The 16,555-nt window shown below is 35.9% G+C and overlaps 2 protein-coding genes and 1 long non-coding RNA gene across 4 annotated transcripts; 2 read left to right on the top strand and 1 right to left on the bottom strand.

Annotated features, from left to right (window-relative positions):
* The first annotated feature begins 712 nt into the window (after positions 1-712).
* On the top strand, positions 713-2,233 carry LOC113698651 (putative clathrin assembly protein At4g40080). Its single transcript, XM_027218531.2, has one exon. It carries the CDS (start codon positions 986-988, stop codon positions 2,054-2,056), a length of 1,071 nt encoding a protein of 356 aa, XP_027074332.1. The 5' UTR covers positions 713-985; the 3' UTR covers positions 2,057-2,233.
* Positions 2,234-5,180: 2,947 nt separating this feature from the next.
* On the bottom strand, positions 5,181-10,054 carry LOC113698673 (protein DETOXIFICATION 27). Of its 2 annotated transcripts, XM_027218563.2 has the most exons (8): positions 9,585-10,052; positions 8,902-9,443; positions 8,512-8,598; positions 7,468-7,524; positions 6,571-6,809; positions 6,162-6,280; positions 5,796-5,885; positions 5,181-5,621 (listed from the first exon to the last, which is right to left on the bottom strand). In XM_027218563.2, exons 1-8 carry the CDS (start codon positions 9,888-9,890, stop codon positions 5,574-5,576), a joined length of 1,488 nt encoding a protein of 495 aa, XP_027074364.1. In that variant the 5' UTR covers positions 9,891-10,052; the 3' UTR covers positions 5,181-5,573. The 2 variants fall into 2 exon arrangements, with proteins under 2 accessions (XP_027074364.1, XP_027074366.1); XM_027218565.2 differs by lacking the exon at positions 8,512-8,598 and having other exon boundaries at positions 9,585-10,054.
* A 1,096-nt stretch (positions 10,055-11,150) lies between these two features.
* Positions 11,151-12,373, top strand: LOC140010725 (uncharacterized). The gene is made up of 2 exons (XR_011817829.1): positions 11,151-11,730; positions 11,926-12,373. It is a non-coding gene; the product is annotated as an uncharacterized lncRNA (long non-coding RNA).
* Positions 12,374-16,555: the final 4,182 nt, after the last annotated feature.

The following is a 16,555-nucleotide window of genomic DNA, read 5'->3' as shown; positions in this document are numbered from 1 at the left end:
TGAATTAATCATTAGGGGCTGATGATTTTTTTTTTTTTTTGAAAAGGTGAGGGCACATTTGTCACATATTTTGTTGGATCATTAGAATTTTGGCCAGTAGCCAAATTGTGTATTTCTGTTCTGAAAACCTCATTGTACCATATGTTCATCCAGTTCTAAAGGGGCAAAAAAGAAATAAAAAAAAAAGAAGGTATCCATCCCATTTAAGTTCGGGTATATTATTGCAGAGGTACTAAAACGTAGTTGACAAAAGGGGGCCAGAAAAAAAAAAAATCTTTTTGAACTTTACTAAACAACTAATAAACTCTTGCATAGCTTGGTTGAGAAATCCCAAAATTTTTTTGAACCAATTGGGTCTTCATTTATTTAACCATGGACCCCTTCTTTCTATTTATTTAACCATTCGGTGAGCTCGGCAATTCATACACCCTGTCTTAGCGTCTTCATTCTTCAATAATGGAAGGGTCGCTTGTTGCTACCATTTCACTCTCACCTACTTGTCCTCATCTCCTCAGCTCCAATTACTTATTTTCATCATTTAAAAGCTAAAAAATGAAAACAAGTTTCAACTTGATTACTTTGTTTTTGTACTTTGGAACCTAAAAAAAAAACAAAAAAAATCAACTTAACCTACAACAAAAGGGAAAGTTCCAATTTCCCTGGCCAAAAGAAGATACCTTCAATTCCTCCCCTAAGGACCCTATCCAAAAAAAAAAGAAGATATCCCCTACCATATCTGCCCATTACTACTACAATAAAATATCTTGCTTTTAGACTTATTTACCATCGGTCAAATCACGCCTATAATCAGAGATCCAAGACCCTTTCAACCTCAAAATTAGCCAGCAAAAAGTCTCCCCTGCTTCCCTGGTTAACGTCTTAAAATTGTTAAACCCCAACACTACTGACTATCCCCACATTCCTTACTTCTCTTTTCTTTTCTTTTCTGTCTCTCCAAACTCTTTTCACTTTCTAACCGCTGTCCATGGGGAGAATAACGACGTTGAGAGATCTTATAGGAGTTATCAAAGACAAGGCTTCAGCATCCAAAGCCGCTTTTGTTTCCACTCCTGAAACAATCTCCCTCCGCCTCGCCGTCCTCCGTGTCACTACCCACATGCCTTCCACGCCACCAAACGACAACCACATCTCCGCCCTACTCGCCCTCGGAGACAGCTCACGCTCCACTGCCTCCGCCCTCATCTCCTCCCTCATGGACCGCCTCCACCGCACCAGCAACTCCACTGTAGCACTGAAGTGCCTCCTAACCCTCCACCACATCATTAAGCGTGGACCCTTTATTCTTCAAGACCAGCTTTCCATTTTTCCTGCTGCCGGTGGATACAACTACCTCAAACTCTCCTCCTTCCGCGACGGCGCCACCGCTTTCACGTGGGTTTTGTCTGCATGGGTGAGATGGTACGCGCGTTACATTGAATCCCTGCTCTCAACTTCTAGGGTTTTGGGTTACTTCTTGGGATCAACTTCATGCAGCATGGAAAGAGATAAGCAAGAAGAAAGAATTTCATCTTTCTTGAGTCAAGATTTAGTCAGAGACATTGATTCATTGGTTGGAATGATTGAAGAAATATGCAAAGGACCTGATCCCAGCTTCGTCGAAGGGAACGAGTTATTGTACGAGGTGATCAGTTTATTGAGCAATGATTATTTGTCGGCGGTTAACGAAATTCTGTCACGACTCAGTGAGTTGAATCTGCGACTCAGCGGTCTGAGTTTCGCTGAGTCGGTCGAGTTTGTATGTGCCCTAAAGAGATTAGAAGACTGTAAGGAGAAGTTATCATTGCTATTTCCAGTCAAGAAGCCTTCCACGGAGAATTTATGGGTCTTGGTTAGTGAATTGAAAGAAAAGACTGATAAATTGAAGGTGTACAAGGAGGAAAAGAAGTTGTTAACATGGGGAAAATGTGACAAGGGGAGTGAGTCAGCTCGGTTTGTGATGAAGCGGGATGACTGGGTTCAATTTTCTTCGGGGAGACTCGGTGGAAATAAATTGCCTTTGTTGGTGGTGGAATCCGGTGAGGCCACCATTTTTTGACCCGTATTTGTTGATTGAGATTGTAATTTTGGAGTTAGATACCTCCACGTTTTGTCCATATTAAACCACTCAACTAGGTTTGTGATGACTGATGTGTACATATACATGTAGCCAAATCATATGGAACTCCTCTTGAATTTTGATGTATACATGCAACCTACTAGATTCACGATTTTAGCAGAAGTTTTGGTTAAATTGGCTCTCAAATGAAGCTTCTTGAATCCCACAAAGAACATTTGAGTATTACAGTTTAATGAAGCATTGCTTTCGAAGGTCTTGAAACCTTGAATGATGAACTAATTTTGGTAAATACGCTTCATTTTCTTTATTCGATTGAATACTTTGTTTTCCTGTGTTGTGTCAAAGAACTGATCTCTTTAATTTTCATCAAGGACAATGAATTTTTTTTTTTTTTTGGGGAACATTTGTTTTTTTTTTTTTCCTAGTAGAAACTTTAGTATAAAGCTAAATCGAAACGTTGAAGATTCAAATAAAAGGCAGGAATAGTTACTAGAGGGAAAAAGGGTATCCAACAAAGAAATATCTACATATCTTGCCTTCGAAACAGAATCCAACTGGGACGTGACTTCAGGACCTTTCTGATCAATTGGGGCATTAAATTCATTCACTACAAATGTTGAAATCGAGCAGAAAATTAGGTGCATGTAACACTGCTGCCATGTTGGCATCTAAGTTATCTGGACCATGTCAAGATGAGCTATTTATATTTCTCGATGACTTGGTTCTCTGCACACTATTGTGTGCACGTTTTCCACACTGTCTATGTCCATTCTTATTAGTATTTTCTTGATCCAAAAAGGCAATTCCTGATATTACTATTTGTGCATATTATAAAAAATTTAAATAATAATAATAGATAGTAATTAAATATCTAGGGGACACCATTTTTTATGCATTAAGATTCAATTTAGTTGGTATAGAGATTGGTCTAGTGATCACGAGATTTTTTATTTGACTTTCAAACCCTTCCCTTTACCCTACCACTTATAAGATTTGAAACCTCTTTTGAAAAAAATGTTACATGTTGATTCTTAATTCTGTCAGTAGTTATACAATTATCTTGTAATGTTCCTATCTAATATAAGGGACAAGGTAAGGTAGTTATAGTAATATATCTTTCTCTTATAAGAAATAATAGTATCCTATTAAAAAAAGGATTAAGTAATCTTGATTTTGATTTTATTATATCATTGCTGTATAGGGATGGCAATGGGGTGGGTGCCCGCGGGGGATTAATGGGGGTTGGGGCGGGGGCGGGGGGAAACGGGGGGGGGGGGGGGCGGGGGAGTGTACCCCCGCCCCGCCACCCGCTTTAAAAAAATAAATGTATAAAATATATATATAATTATATAATTTAATTAGTTACAAACTTATGATAATGATATTATTAGTTATATGTATTATATAATGTCTATTAGTATATATAATATAATTGATATTATTAATTATACTAATAATTATATATGTGTACTAATCCAAATTATTAATTGGTTATACTAAATTTACTAATACATTTATACTAAATCCCTAATTACACTTAATACAATATTATTTTTTTCTTTAAAAAAGCACAAGTACAATAATGAATTAGTGATTGTATTTGTGCGAAAAGTGAAAACTTGACTACTTTAGTTATATTTATTTCATTATGTTGGATTGTATTTAAATATTTTTTGTTTGATTATTTTTATAAGTTTCAATTGTAAAATTATAATGAATAATAATTTAATGATGTGTTAATATTTTAGTACTTGATTATTTGTTAAAATTTAATCATAATAAAATTATATAACAAATTTTTATTAGCCCCGCGGGACGGGGCGGGGACAGGGCGGGAGGAGCGGGGGACGGGGGATGGGGCCGGGGCGGGGGGAGTTTGTAGGCAGCGGGCTGGGGGGACGGGGGAGGGATCCCCCGCCCCAACCCCGCCCCGTTGCCATCCCTATTGCTGTATTGTTGTAGTTTTTTGAGAATTGAATTGTCGTAGTTTGTCAATTTCTGCCTCAACTTGCTATGAATTTTCAATATTGCTTTTGTTCCCAAGTGACAACGATTGTTAGAATAAATATGCCCCGCCCCACTAGTAATGATGACCTTTCGTGAAGAAAACTCATTCTCTAAGAAGTATTTAAGTTCTAGTTGCTCGAACAACTACATAGATAGTATAGTACTTAAATAATTTTAGGAATCATGTTGGATGTTTACAATTAACTCAAACAATTAATATATTCATTTGCTAATCATGTATTTCAGCAGTTAGTTGAAGGAACTTAATTCGGTGCTAATAGCATATAATAAGATCATAAATAGGAAAAGTAGGTAACATGTCGTCCCCAATCTACCTGTATTACATTCTTGAAAATTGGACTGCCATAAAAAAATAGGAAAGGATAACCTTCTTTCCCTGCTATAAAATTGGACCACCATGAATAGATTGATGTGCCATAATTTTTTTCACTTGCTCTCTCTTCTTTTTTGTTATTTTTTTTAATTAGTCGTCGTTAGATGTGAATTTGACATTTATATGTAGAATTATGGATGACCCATTGTCGGCAGCAAGCAGTATTCTTCAAGTTAAAAAAAAAAAAAAAAAAACCAGAAAGAATGTAGGTTGATCACTTCTCATCCGGTAGCTTAGGTCAAGATTCAATATCAAAATTGAAACAAGGGACCAAGGGCAGGTTAGGAGAATTCCCAAACTGTCAGATGTCAGAATTGGCTTAAGAAAATTTGGAGCAAAAACATGCGTTCAAACAACTTGAGTTGCAACTTTGTACCCTCTCTTGCATAAGCATGTAAGCCTTTGTTACACTGTGCACCTAAAATAACACTTTTTCATTTCTTTTTAGAAAAAGGAAAGAGATTAAGGTTTTTCACACTAACATTGTATGAATTTTATTATACTAGCATGTCTGGAAGTGTGCCACTTGATCTTTACTTAAATTTGAAGTTTAAGCTTGCACATTTGGCATGTATCTGCACCCGCTAATTTAAAAACTGTTAACGTAACTCCAACAGTTGGCCAATGCTCATTATACATCGATATAATCTTCAATGGCTGGATTGCCCCAAAAAGGGCAACAAAAAAAAAAAAAGAAAATCATAAATTCAACTTATAAGTCATTATCACTCACTTGTTACAAGTAATGCACAAATTTTCTTTTCAAAGGACTTGGTTATGATACATTCACCAAAAGATACAGGTAAACTTTTTGACCACTCCCTGCCAACCTACCAAAATGGGATATCAAAGGAACAAACAAATCCACTGGTCATGTTTCTAAAATCCCTCTTTCCTCTCTCCCCGCTTCTTAAATCCCGCCCCTCCTCTACTAGAAAAAAATTAAAAAGAAAAAAATAATTCCTCACCTTCATGAAGGATGAGCTTCCATAAACAGTGGTTTTGCGCCTTTGATCCTAAACTAGTTTGAAGTTTTGGCTTCATTACATGGTGAGACAAGCCCCTTGAATTCTTATTAGGATGCATAAGAGCTTATTAAGGCAAGCCAGCCCACTTCTTTGTGTGATTGCTTGCTTTCTGGGCCTGCAAACCGAAAAGTAATGACATTAGAATGCATGGATATGGTAGCCTAGTAGGCAATTTTGGTATACAATTTGCAGAATTGAGAAGGAAAATGGCTCTAGCATTTTCCCAAGTATTTAGTGGCAGAAACAAATAGCAACAGGAATTTTGGAAAAATGCAGTTGCTTAATTTACCTCTTTTTCCCAGTCACATCGAGTAGTAATGATGACTAATATCAGCGTCTGAAGTACCGTTCCTCCGAGTATCATTCCACCCCAGATGCCCTGTTCATGTTATCATTAATCACAGCTAACTCCAAAGTGATTAAGGTAGAAATTGGTCTGTCTTGGTTCGCGATTCATTACTTAACTATTTAATGACTTCTCAAGTTAGTTTCTTTAGTACAGGCTCAGAGGATAGGTTTCAACATTTATTGGATTAATAATTATTGTAGGGCCAAACATGGTTAGTATTAAGTGCAAGAGAAATTTATTGTCAAGAATTTGGCAACTGCAAAAATTTGGTGGCCATGATTGTTCGGTTCCATCATGGCTACGTACCACGACTCCTTGGTGAAAAACCCATTCCATTGTGAGTCCGAGTGGAAATCCAACCAAGTAGTAGCAGGCAACATTTACATAAGCCACTTGTGATTGCCATCCGGATCCAACTGCTACCCCTGCAATAGAAAACAAAATTCTAAAACTGTTGAAAAACAAATTATTATTATTAAGCAATAAAGAAGGATTCATTTTTTTTTTATTTGTTAGCTACCAGGTGTAAATGCACGCCACATATGTAAGGAGTAAATTTCAAATTTAAATAGAGATTACGAGATATTCAACTAAACCTGATAGTATAATGAGATTCAAACACTGACAATACATAAAAAAGTTAATCGAACAGAACATTTAGAATATAAATAGCAACTAATATAAATAAAAATTAACTTCCAATTAATTGACATACCAGATAGAACTGGTTGAATACTGTTGAGGAGAATAGTGACAGCTAAGAGGACAGTGAGTTGATTCACTGCATCCAGCACGGGTTTGCTTGAGGAGAAAATTAAACCAATTTCATTGTGGAAAATAATTATTATGAGGCAGAAGAAAAGCCCAATTAGGGAAGAAGTCGCCACAGAAACAACAGTAGCAAATCTTGCTCCTTTCCCATTTCCTGCTCCCAACTCGTTGGCTACTCTTACTCTGCACCACAAGCATTCACAATCACAATACGGTTAAGACTGAAAAATTCCTTTGCATGTGTTCAACGAAAAATTAATATCCCACACCAATAGCTTTGGTGCCCCATTGTTGTAATTGCAAGCACCAGTGAATAATTCTGGCCTGCTTTTACCAAGAAAAGTTCTGATATCCTTCTCATAGGTAAAAGATGAACAGCCCATATTAACAGTTTTAATGTACCATTAATTGTTGTTGTGACTTATTTGTGGTCACAAGCATGTGCATTTGTAAGAGTGGAACGCGATAAAATTTTCCAGTCCACGAATGAGTGATTGTCAAGTGCAAAATAAGGCCAATTCAGATCGATTGATCAGAAATTTTGCCTACTGCATTCTTTTCTTTTCTTTTCTTTTCTATGGCACAGAAAAGTGTTTGGATTGTAAATTATTTGAGATATTTTTACTGTAGTACTTTTTGTGATGTGATGTATGTGAGATAAAAAGGTAATTGGGAAGATAAAAATGTGCGTTGGAAATTGTAATGATGATGTAAGCAAATAAATTTTAGCTAATAATTCTCTATCCAAACAAACCCTAATCAAAAATCACAAAATACAAACAGGAGTTAAAGACTAATTTGCAATGAAACGAGAAAGAACATATGATATGATGGATCTTACCCTGTTGCTGCAAAGAAGCCTAATGGAATCATCATCTCCCATCCATTTATGGTCATGCTGCAAAGGAAAATAAATTCACATTTATTAGAAAAAAAAAAAAAAAAACAAAGAGCTCGTGATAGATAGAGAGTTTGTAGTCAAAAGATGTTCTGCTTTGACAAACCTTCTAGGCCAATTCAGGTGAATTATGGAATAATAAAAAAAAATTTGAGATGGATTGGAATAATCAATTGAAGGATGATCATCAATTATTTTCGCCCTATCTTAAAGGTATAGATCACTATAAAGCCGAGGTGATTCTTGCTGAAAGAACAATTTTAAAGAACTGAAGATCCTATTTTTGGAGACTAATATGATGAGATATATATTACTGATGAAAATTTTCCAAGCCCCACAGTTTTAAGTTCAAATTTGAAGATGCTTTCTTTTTTCTCTGCTTATACTTCAAGTCAAGTTTCTGTTTTTTTCAAAAAGTTTTTTAATCAAAACAATGGGCTCGAAAGGATGACTTCCACGATGTCAAGATGACGCTTTGCTATTGAATTATATTTTTCTTGCCCACATCAAGAAACAGAGTAGACTAATCTGACTAATCTTAAATCAAAGAGTCAGAGGTGGATGGGATGGGTGATTTGAAAAAAAATAGTGTAAACAAGAGATTTTGAATTTAAATTTTTTATTTTTATTTTATAAAAATTATTATTTTAAAAAAAAATCAAAAGGCCAAGAAGTCAACGAGCAGTTCAAACTTCAAGCTTCAAGGGGACCTAAGTTTGACTAATAATATAAACGTGCACATGCTCTGTGCTGGTCAATTTTGAAAAATTCCAGCCAGTCTTGAGTACTACAATGGATCTACTGGGTCCCAACTCTAATTTACAAAGTACCAAGAAACAATGAGAGTATAGTTTAGGGAGCTAATGTACATTAATTTCCTAAGCAACCAAGAAAGTACCAAATCACATGTTTTTGATAGTTTTCAAGGCGAGGTATTTAAATATTTGTAATTGTTGACAAGAATAAAAGACGTGGAGAATCACCTACCATACAGATAAAGCATCCACTGCAATTTCTGCATTCTTGAGATTTCCGGTCATCAATATGAGTATTCTATAATACCAGTTCTCCAAACTATTGACAGAGGAAAAAAATGAAAGAAAGGTGAAATTTCTAGGGTTTTGTTTAACACACACACACACACATATACATACACACATACATACATATACATATATATATATATATATATATATATATATATATATATATATATTACTCGTTAACAGAGCTGAAAGTGATTTTGTTGTGGTGAAGAGAAAAAAGGTTAAACTGAGAAAGTAACAAAAAGTGAAGGAGTCGCTCAAGATGGCAAAACATGCATATTAATATGAGAGCAGTTAGAGAATAGAAAACCATTGGCAAGAAAAAGCCTACCAAAGCATGACTCCAGATGATGCAGAGAGCTTTAGGAACTCCCAAAGACCGGAAAACGCTTCCATGGAGAAACCAGGCCAAGTATGGGGACAGCCACCGCAAGCGGTGTAGATAAACAAACCAAACACCAAAACCCACCACGCAAAGTTCAAGGTCACGACGGTTCCCACCACTCCAAGCTGGAATCCATAAACAAACAGCCAACTGGTACAAAGATGTACAAGCAGGGCTACCAATGAAACCCAAGCAATCACTGAATTCTTCAGCTGACTTTGCAGAAACCTCTGCAATGGGAATTGGAAGGCAAAGCTGAAATGCAAAGGAATCATCCACAAGGCAACACTACCCGAGAGCTCAGCCACGTTTGCGGGCTGACCTAATAGTTTCAAGATTGGTGTAGCGAAGATGTAAATTGGCAGAAGTAGTATACAGCAAGCAAATAGCACAATCCACGAACGTTGCATGTATATCCCTAGCATGTGGTATTTCTTGGCTCCAAATGCTTGTCCACATAGCGTCTCCAAAGCACTTGCCATGCCCAACTAATTTCCATAACCCCCCCAAAAAAAAAAAAAACAGAGAGAGAGAGAGAGAGAGAGAGAGCCTGTCAGAGAAATAAATTTAAAAAAAATCTGCGAATATAATAAGTAAAACTTAGAATTCTTCAGAGAAATAAAATGTACCAAGAGGCCGAAATCGAACCCAACGACGACGTTATTGATGATTGAAATTGCTGCAAGCTCAGTATCGCCAAGATGGCCAGCAAAAGCTTGGGTAATCACGTTCATGGAGTAGGTGGTAATTCGACTGAAGATGGCTGGGCCAACAATATGCCATAGCTTCTTCGATTCAACGAAGACCCTTCGCCTGAGATTTTGGTCGTCATCATCAATTTCATATTTGGATGACTCTGAATGCAGCAGTAGAGGAACTTGATTTTCTTCAACGTTGACCAAATTCTCGAATTTTTCCCTGTTATTACTAGCCATTTTCCCCCCCTTTTCTTCCTTTGCTGAAAATTTCTCGTCGATCTTCAACAAGAAGAGAAAGATTTGAACTTGGCAATTGATGACATTCCGCCCTTGCGGTGGCTTATATATATATATATATAATGCCCATTTGGATTGGTAGGCAAATCAATTGGACACGTCACAAGAAAATTGTGGAGGCAGTCTAAAGTTTTACGCTAGTACTGAAATCAATTGGCTGGTCTATCGGCGTTACGTCGGCAAGTCCACGATGGTCTCCCGCCTGGAAACTCGTGTCCAAACGAGCGAAAGAAGTGAACAGGGAAGCTGGCACATTTTGTCAGCCAATTCATACAATAATTAATTAATTCAGGTGTGGATCTATTAGGGACTTAAGTGCCAACTGCTAAAATCTACCTTCGTTGGGAGTTGTGGACAGGAACTTAAAGATTGTAATCTACTCTTTGAAAGTTTATCTTTTGAGTAAAGGCTCTTGGTCTGAGATGGACAAATTTGCCAGCATCGTCACGTGTAGGTGTGGACTTTTAGGAAGAAATAGTGGCATAGCTCCATTTCTTGCCAAATATTCGGTCATTTTTAGGGTCTTGTATCTTCTTCTTTTTCTTCTCCTTCTCTTGCTGCTTCTTCTTTTATACCTCATTTTTGGTATAGAATCTTTTTCTCGTACCGTATTCGTTGCCAAATATTTTATCATTTTTTGAGGTGTTTTTTTATAACATGATAGCAATCCATTCGTAGGATCAAACTTATAACTTAACAATATTGCAAACTGACCAACAATTCACCATACGATGCTAACATATAGTTGGACTAACTCACTCTTATGTACCAAGACTCAAATATCTTTTAGGATCTCTAAATTTTGAAACTTCAATATTTAACCGCCAGGCTAATATTCACTTATCTAAAAGCATTTTCATTGTTATATTCAGCCACTTCTTTTTGTGTGTTTTACCTTCCAAAACATGAATTGAAAGGATCAACACTATAAGATAAGGCATGAAGCCATGAGAAACATAAATCAATAATCTTCTATCTTTGCAAATGTGGCAAATCTTTACTATACTAAAGGCGTCAGTTTTCTTAGCTACAGTAAAAATGGGCCGGTTATAGCGTAATTTGCGTGAGATTGAGGGGCGGTTTGGTCTTTTGTCATTCTGTGGTGATGGCTTTGCTGGAATTGCTCGAAAGTTCCTGCTATCCGCGTGGCTTTGTTGTGGGCGGTGAGTTTGTTGTATCAACTGTCTGCATGGCTTTGGAACTTCGATGCTGTCCGCGTGGCTTTGCTGCTGTCTGCATGGCTTTGGAACTTCGATGCTGTCCGCGTAGCTTCTCGGCTTCATTGCTGTCACCCGGTCGATACTATCGGAGCTTCTTGATAGTGGGGTAGCTCTGAAACCTTTTCAAAAATGCTCTACAACTGGACTTTCTTTTCACTCTGTAAGCTCGCTTGTCGACTCTCTTCCCGAGTGAAGAAGGTGAGACTTCCTTTCTCTCATTGACGTCCCACAGCTTAATACTTCACAGCGGATTCTCTTTCTGAGTCTGAGCGCTAATCTTCTTCTGACCGTACTTCCCGAGGGGATAACACTTTGGTTGTTTTTTTAAAAAGATGCTGCTGAAAACTGCAAAGGCTATGACCTAGAGTATGAGCAGCTCCGAATCTTGCCTCGTTCTTTTTTGAAGATTTGAAGACTGATTGCTTCTGTTTTCCTGCGCCTCAATTGCTTTCGACCCCTGTGAGGAAAAAAAAAAAGCATATCCGCTAGGAATGATCTTCCAGTTCCGGGGAGAATTCGATATGCTCTTAAGCTCTTAAGACCTGCAACTCTTTTCTCATGTATGTTTTCCAATCATTGAGATTTATATAGAGGTTTATATAAATTAGAGCGTGACTGGTATTTTATATGTTGTACTTCGGCTTATTTCCTTTCAATTCTTATGGAGCCTGCGCATGGGAGTAAGCTTTGTTTGTGGTTAGGTGAATCAGAAGTTATGGTACTACTCTTATTGAAACCTTCTTACTTGTATATAGCTGAGTTTCTTTAATGGGTCGTCCACGGAAATATGCAAGCTTGGAAGAAGCGACTAGAGAGAGGAATGCGAGGAGACGACGGCAGCGTAGCAATGCAAGTGCTAATGACAATTCTGGAGAATGCCATGCGCTTAGCTGTCTGCATAGCTTTGGAACTTCAATGCTGTCCGCGTGACTTTCTTGTGGCCGGTGAGTTTGCCGCTATGAGCTGTCTGCATACTTTTCCGAATAATCCTGCACCCATGCGCATACGGCCTGACAGGCCTTCCCTTTCCGCCGGAGAGACGTAACTTCTTATTACAAAAAAGAATCGGATGCCGTGAAACAAAGGTCCTTGCTTGCTAGCTAGCGCTATTGCCTTCCTTGCTTTATAAACGTAATGAAATGGAACAATGCCTTTTTGTTCAGTTTCACTCTTGTCAATAACAGCCTCTATCCTTTCTCTGGATCTTACGAGACTTAATACCCAACCAGTCTCGTTTTTGGACTCTCCCCTAATCTTCGCTACTTTAAACTTATCTTCTGTTAGATATAAGGTATAATTGGTCTGGAATTAGTCTGCTTTTGTTGATTGTCGTGCATGTCTGTTCTCCAATCATTCAGGTTTATATAGAGATTTATATAAATTAGAACGTGACTGATATTTTATATGCTGTACTTGCGCAAATCGTTAACACCAAACTACCTACTATCAATTACATTAGAGTAACACAAATTTGGGGCAACCTCGCGCGTAGCGCGAGGCTAGAAAAACTAGTAAAGAAAAATATGGCACTGACAACATAACCTGGAACAATACCTCACGTTTGAAAAACAATTTCAACTGCATAATTCCCGGAACTACGTAGTCCAGTCAATGATCATGCTACGGATTTAGTGATGCAAAAAAAAACTTTATCATCGCATGGACCACGTACGTGTAGAAGTTGTATGACCCGTCGCTCATTGGCGGCTGGGGAGCCTTGACATAGGGCTAACTGGGATCTTAGCATAGGATGGGATTTTGATCAATAGATCTTCAATTTTGATTGAGAGCTTGTGTAGTTTTTTTTTTTTTTTTTGTTCCATTTCTGTTTAGTTTTCTTTGGTTATGTATAGTGCAGATTGCTTCTGCTTGTGACTATTCCTTGTTTTGCCTAAAAAATTTATTGTTACCAACAAAATGAGGTATTTCTAAATATGTTTATTACTTTTACGTTTGACAAGTTTTTATTTTTTTGTTTATATAACGAAATAGAAAGAGCATTAGACGAGACCTTATGCCCTTAGTTATTTGATGCTGTAACAAATTGTAATTTAGCTTTTTTTTTCTTTTTTTTCTTTTTTTGTAGTTTTGCTTAAGTCACAAGTTTGCGACCTGGGAAATTGTTTATGATCACTAACCTAAATGTTTGTTAGTTAAACAGCCTGCATTTTGCAGCTTCATGGTGATATTAATATATGAATTAGTTTTTCTACCTAGAAAAGAAATTATAATTGTGTGCAGCGTTTATGTTTGTCTATGCACTACCTAGAAAGCAAGATTAACCAGTACACTTGCATGTTAATTTTTTTTTTTTTACCCTCAAGTGGGATTGTAGTTTATGTTATTGGTTGGTTTTCATTAAGATAAACAAAATTAACCATCTCATTCAACATTAAGTTCAAAATCACAGTTGGATTAGTCCTAATACAACAACTTTGATCATGAACCGTGTTTGGTTCGAAAATCAGACTGACTTTCATTTCAAAAGTTCTACGCGCGCGATCCTTTGCGTGCAAATATATAATTTCTCGTTGATCACAAGGGACCTTGATTTCTGACTATGAATCTACGATTCAGTCGTTCAACATCTTTGTAGAAGAAAGACTAGATTTCAAATCCTTAATTTGAATGGGATCGTTATGCCAACTAGATAGAAACACTAAATTTCAATTTTTTTTTTTTTTAAAATTTGAAAGGGATTGTTTAATAAACTATCAAAAAGTAATCGCATTATAATACAGGGATTAGGACAAAATGTCGTATACAGCTATCAAAAGGTATTTTCTTTCCCTTTCTTTTCCTAAAATAACGGAAAAGCCAAGCTGGAGAAGAAAATGATCTGATCAAAAATCATGCATATGCATGATTTTTTGTAGATTCACTAGAGACCTCTTGATTGTAAAGTAAGATGCGTGATATTGTGATTTCGAAACATCTTCACATCACAAACACCAAATTTTGACTTTCTATTGTGATTTTTTTTTTTTTTTTTTTTTTGGTTATGATATGATATTGTGCCATGATTAGGTGTACTTGTAGTTGTGGGCTACAAATTTCAATACACATGTTTCATGAAATTCCAACGATGTTTCTCTCTCTCTCTCTTTTTTTTTTTTGGCACACGTGAAATTCAATCACACCTTGTGGACGATGAAAGTGGATCCTAGATTCAATAGAGGGGGACTGATTCTTTGGATTTCTCGGGGTTCTATGGTTAAATATCTGATACACAGGTATTTGGATAAGGTATTATTTGGCAAAATTATTATACTACTTTCTGATGTGGTATGTGTGAGATAAAAAATCAGTTGATAATATAAGAAAAAGATGAATTGAAAAAATACGTTTATGACATGAACAAAATAACATTTGAAATAATGGCGTTCTGTTTTTAGTTTTCTTAATCAGAAATATGAATTTATCTTCATTTGTTGCATAGTTATCTAAGAATATAACAAATTTTATTTTTCAAACTGACACAGAATTATTTGAATTCTTTAGTCCCTTTTCTTAAATTTTAATAAATTGTACAAAATGTCTTAATCCTTTTGTTAGCGTATAAACGTTCATATGCTAGCATGAAATTGAAATTTAGAAAAAAAAAAAAAAAAAACTGCATCATAATTTTCATTCCAAATACATTGCCTGGAAAAAAAATTTATCGAGATTCTCCAAATTGGTTTTCCTACTACCTTTTTTTTAAAATTTTTCTAACTATCATTTAATCTCAAAAACTGTGCTATTAAATATAGAAAAAAAATTTCCCAAATAATTTTCAATCCAATAGATCTTTCTATCGAATGCATGGATTGTGCAACTTCATGCAGGCCCTAGTTATAAAGATTCTAATTACTGTAATAAATAGAAAAGCTTTAATGGGGTTGCAAGATCATTCAGATTGAAAAAGTCAATTTAATACACCCAATAAAATTTTTTATTCTAGAAAAGCTTGCCCAAAAGAATACACAAAAACATTTGGAGGTCCCATACCATTACTCGGAAATGAAAAAACAATCCCAGAAAAATAGTATAACAGCTCAAATTTATGTTTGCAGCATATGCTTGCCATCCAGATCCAATAGCAACACCTAATTGAATCAAAAGAGTAAATTCAAAAAATAAAAAAGTATGAAATTATGTAGAACGAACGCTGAATAGTTACCAGACAGAATGGGTTGCACGCTATTGAGGAGAATGGTGAAAGCTAAAAGAATTGAGAGTCTGTTTATTGCTTCTAAGATAACCTTACTTGATGTGAATATGAAGGCAATTTGATTGTGGAAAAATATAATCAGCATGAACCATGAAACACATCCATTTGGATAGGAGATCAGTTGGGAAAATTGTCTGAAATAATATTGCAGCACTTTTTATAATATGATATGTGTGAGACGAAAAGAAGGTTGCAATTTGGAGTAAAATAATTGTGATTGAATTATAATTAGAATACAGTTGTTCTTTTCAAACTCTGACTGGGTATTCAAATGTTAGGCATATATATATATATATATATATATATATATATATATATATATATATATATATATATATATATATATCCCTAATTTTTTAAATCCCATATGGTATGTGGTGATTCAATAACTAATGCATGGGAGTCACAATTGGAGTCCACTGAATTTTACAATTCTTATAATTAGCGTACATGTTGAGATATAATTAGCATTAATCTAATTTGACCAGCTACCTTGGTCATACTTTCTATGCGTGTATAATGGTCAAATACAGATCATGTTGAGCGTAAAATGACTGACATATATGTCAAGAGTACATAAGAATTTATTTTGGAGCATTTTATCAAATTTAAAATTTTATCAGCACAATATACAATGTGAACAAGAAATAAAGTCTCATGAGGAGGAGTATTTAAAAGAAAAGCTGACCCTATTCCGCGGCTAAGAAGGCCAGAGAAGTCATCATCTCCCACCCATTGATGTTCATGCTGTCAAGATCCAGTCGTGTGAAATATGAAATGGAAGGCATTTTGATTTATTAAACCAAGCGATGAAATAGATGAAGTTTGACTTTGGTGGAGTTTATGATTAAAAAGTGAATTGAACAACAAATAAATATCAAAACACAATAGATAATACTAAAATTATGTGTAAAAAAGCAATAACAAATAGCTAGCGTATAAGAAGCAGAATAAGCCCCCAAGACACATTCATTATTATTATTTCAATTCCAACCAATCCAAGCTGAAGCTTAGACACAAGGATCCAGTTTAAGAGTATCTCCGAACCAATTGTACGTACGCAAGCAGCTATATATATAGTTCTTCAATTGGCTTTGCAGTAAAGGAAGCAATGAACACGGTGTATGAAGCGATGCGGCTGAAGATTGCTGGACCAACTATTCGCCACATCT

The sequence above is a fragment of the Coffea arabica genome, chromosome 7c (genome assembly GCF_036785885.1).
Source record: "Coffea arabica cultivar ET-39 chromosome 7c, Coffea Arabica ET-39 HiFi, whole genome shotgun sequence".
In the NCBI taxonomy this organism is placed as follows: domain Eukaryota; kingdom Viridiplantae; phylum Streptophyta; class Magnoliopsida; order Gentianales; family Rubiaceae; genus Coffea; species Coffea arabica.
The sequence above is the reverse complement of the archived record's forward strand: the minus strand, read 5'-3'. Positions and strand labels throughout refer to the sequence as shown.